Here is a 3,894-nt window from a genome sequence, read left to right as displayed (position 1 = left end):
TGCCGAATGTCCCTTCAGGTCTCTCGCGACTCGTTAAGTCGGCGCGACCATCAACGCGGTGCACCATGAGGTGCGACAACTTCAGGGAAAACGCTGCACCCGGCGCCATCGCGCTCTCGATGGCTTGGACGATGGCGGCTTCGTCGTGGCGATCGAGGCGCGCTACGTCGACCAGCTGCGCTTGCACGTGCGACGACAGGCCGGACGCCGCCAGCGTGTCAGCGATCAAACTCATGCCATGGAGCGAGATGCGTCCTTGCTGCCGACGTACGAGGTGCCCCTGCGCTGCTGGCATCGCACCGAGTTGGCCCACGAGCGCGTCCATCATCAGCGACGAAAAGCGCACAAAACCGGATGCTCCGAGTGTCGTATCCGGATGACAGCGGCGAGGACCTTGTGGCGAGACCACAGTTGCTGTTGCTGGCAGCAGAACCAACCTCTGCTCTAATACTAGTAAGGTCACTCTTTCATACGTGGCGTCACGACCTCGTAGGATTCACTAAAAGGGCCGACGCGACCTACCGCCCATAGCGTCATGGCGTCCCAGGGTGCGCATGGCGGTTGACGCCACTTCAAGTCATGGGTCAATGTTCAAGTGCGGTTGAAGTCGTATGTACGACATTAGTGTTCGACCTTCGCCACCGAGGTCCCATCAGATACATTGGCGATTGGGATGCATTTACCAGCAACTACACGGGCGCTTTGGCGGTCGCGTAAGACTCGACTCGAGGCGCGTTGCGGCGTCGCGCATCTTGGCCACAAGCTCGTCCGTGTTGTTGACCAGCACCAACTGGTTGTTCCTCAACTCGGCCCAACAAACGTCGCCCACGTGCTCAGGATACCGTCGCAACGGCACACACATGGTGCGCGCCACCTTGTCGCTCACATACATCACCCGTCTCGAGCTCCGTGCAAAATCTGCGACCTCGTCGCAGTAGCGCGGACACCATCGGCATCGTTTGGACGATCGTTCGCGGGCGATCGTCGGCGCCGATAGCGCCGCCAGTCGCGCCGTCAGTTGCGGCAACCCAATCGCTGCAAGCGTCCGAGCAAAGTCGGAATGCCCAGCGTTCACGGCCTGGTCGTGGAAGGGTACGATAACGTCCATGATGACCGTGATGGGTGCTTCGTGCGCAGCTTCGAGGGCCTTGGCATACGCCAGCAGCTCCGCCAGACCCGGCGTGTCATCGAAATGGGCGCAGATCCAGACCGCGCCGGGCGCGTCCGACGTCAGTTTGCAAACTTCGTCCGTGTCGTGTAGTGGGGTCACGACCGTGGCATCAAATCGGGCCGTGACGTGGGCCAGAAGCCGCGCGGCATGCGCCGGTGCGAGTTGCAACGCCGTTGTTTGGAGGAATCGCGTCCAGTGGGCCGTCTTCATGTTGCTTGCCAATGCAATGTCTAACGCAGCGTCAAAGCTTGTCGTACCGTGTGTGAGCTGCAGTAGTGCCACGATCCCATTGTCGTACAACGTGTACTCGGATGGGCCGAATAGTTGAAGGGCGATGGTGATGAACGGCTGGAGTGCTAGCACCCCAAACGACGGCAGAAGCGCCAAGAGAACGGATGGCAGCGCATACTGAAAGGAGCTTCTGTACCACAAAAGGGCGTCTGCAAGCGTATAGCGCGGCGCCCCAAAGCTGTCGATGTGTTCGACGAGAGGCAATGGGAGGCGCTGCGCCAAGGCACCTCCGACAAGTGGATCGGCCGACTCGGCTGTCAAGCACAAGGACACACAGAGCGCATTTTGGAGAAAATTGCCGGACTGGCACAGGAATACTTGAAGAAGCTCTTCGAGCGCCGAGGCAAGAAACTCGGTCGCGTGGTGCTGCCGCACGCAAAGGCGGTTGTTCTCGACAAGACCCGCGACCAAGTCCATGAGCATCGTACCGGCGTATGAGTAGGAGTAGGAGCGCTGGATGATGCGAATAAAAGGTCCAAGTACTGTGCGCCACCCGCAGCGCGCCACGAGAACACGGAGCCAGTCGCGACGAATCGTTAGCGCGCCGAACTTCCAATAGTGGTCGCCCACGTGCCAGAGAAAATCCATTGCAAGATCGACGTCGCCATGGTTGACGACAAAAGCGCTGAGGTTGGCCCAGTCGTCCGAGGTCATGCGGAGATCGAGCAGTGCACGGGTGGCTTTACAGAGCGTGTGGATCGTTGCCGACGCCAACTCGCGCAATGTCGCGAACCCGACCAAGTCGGTGCTGCCACCGGCGACGTGCGACGTCAAGAGCGAGATTGCAGTTTCGAGCCCGACAAAGTACACGCGGTGCGCCTTGGGCCAAAACACCATGGTGATCTGTCCACGTGCCATGTTGAGCTCCCTGAACGTAAAGCGCTGTAGGCGCTTGCGGGTGGCGGCAGCGACGACCGAGGCCGGGACATGGCACGCCGGGTGGAACAACACATTTTGCGATACCTCGTTGGGATAGACGAACGCAACGTCCAGGACGCCTGTCGACACGAGGTACTCGACCGCGTTGCGCAGGCAGCCAGTCATGGCGTCCAGCGAACACGACGAGGACGCACCACGGTTATCAATACGCATGTCGATGACGACCCACTTGTACGTGTGGGTCGCGGCGACAGCGTCCATCATCTCCGCGCGCGTGGGAAGAAGCATTGGCGTCTCATCCCTCTCGTCGTCATCGTCGTCGTCGTCGTTGTCATCGTCATCGTCATCGTCGTCGTCGTCGCTGCCCCGTAGTTGAATCGCGACCCGGATGAAGAGCGTCGTGCGCGCGCCCGACGTGATGGGGGCCACGTGCACCGAGCAAGTGTCGTGAAAGCCAAGCACGCAGTCATCAACCGTGTCCCACGACGTCGTCCGGTTTTCATACGAAATGGTGACGGCGCCGCCGACCGCGTCCGACGGCAGCGTGACCGCCATGGTGCCAAAGAGGCTTGCATGCGTGCTCATCGGCTTCCACGCCTCCGCGTCGCCCGTCGTGTCGATGACGAGCTTGTCGAGCGCAATAATGACCGCCCGGTCGCTCTGATCGAGACGATCCACGACGCCGTCCAAGTCGGCGTCGTCCTCGTGTTCGTAGATCGCGTCCGAGTCGGCCTCGAACAACATGTCGCACAGGATCACGATCGAGGTGCCACTGGAATAGAGAGCATGCAGCGCCGCCACTTGATGCGGCGGCAGCGGCCAAAGAAGCTCTTCGTCAAGCCCTTGGACGCGGATATGAGGGACGGTGATCGGTGCTGGACGCTTCACGCTGCAGGCATGGTACGAAAGGGCGGACGTGGCGAGCTTGAGCATGCGCTGGGACACGGCAAATCCGCAAATGTGTGGTCCTCGTCGCCGAGAGGTGCAACCACAAAACATATATTTTGCGACCACCATCCTCGGTACACTATCCACCTGCACTCACAGCACTCCATGCACAAAGACAAAAGGCGGAGAAACTGGACTGTACAAAATTTATAGTATCGGATACTAGTACGTTGTTCCGCAAAAAGTACAAAAATAAGGACCGAACAGTATCCGGCGCCAGCATGCCCCAAAGAGCTTCTGCACGATGAGATAATCGTCGCCAAGACTCGACACATCTTGCCAGGTTCGAGAGTATCCGGGTATCTTGCACAGGATTGCGTCGAGAGTGTTTGTGGATATCAAAAGCCTGGGTGTCGGACAGTCTAGGGTCGCCAGGCTGCACCGTTGCCACCGTCTTGGAGAGGAGAAGATGTGAGGAATCCGCTTCCCACGAAACAATTCTCTCTTTGTGCGGATTGGAAGTGAGATGGGTGCAAGGACACTACCGGCCACAAAACTCGACGACCATAAAAGCAAAACTCTTCTTCATAAAGCGATGCTTACTTGGTGCGGCGTTGGCGCTTGGTTGGCCGAGTGGTCGGGGGTGGCAGCATTGCGTGCATGTC

General features: G+C 59.2%; 1 protein-coding gene across 1 annotated transcript; it reads right to left on the bottom strand.

Moving 5' to 3' along the window:
- Positions 1–679: 679 nt before the first annotated feature.
- SDRG_08214 (hypothetical protein) lies at positions 680–3,274 on the bottom strand (the record flags this gene model as incomplete). The annotated part of the gene is made up of 1 exon (XM_008614085.1): positions 680–3,274. One exon carries the CDS (start codon positions 3,272–3,274, stop codon positions 680–682), a length of 2,595 nt encoding a protein of 864 aa, XP_008612307.1.
- Positions 3,275–3,894: the final 620 nt, after the last annotated feature.

The sequence above is a fragment of the Saprolegnia diclina genome (assembly GCF_000281045.1).
Source record: "Saprolegnia diclina VS20 unplaced genomic scaffold supercont1.24, whole genome shotgun sequence".
Classification (NCBI taxonomy): Eukaryota; Oomycota; class Saprolegniomycetes; order Saprolegniales; family Saprolegniaceae; genus Saprolegnia; species Saprolegnia diclina.
Note: the sequence above shows the minus strand (reverse complement) of the source record. Positions and strands in the feature narration are given on the sequence as shown.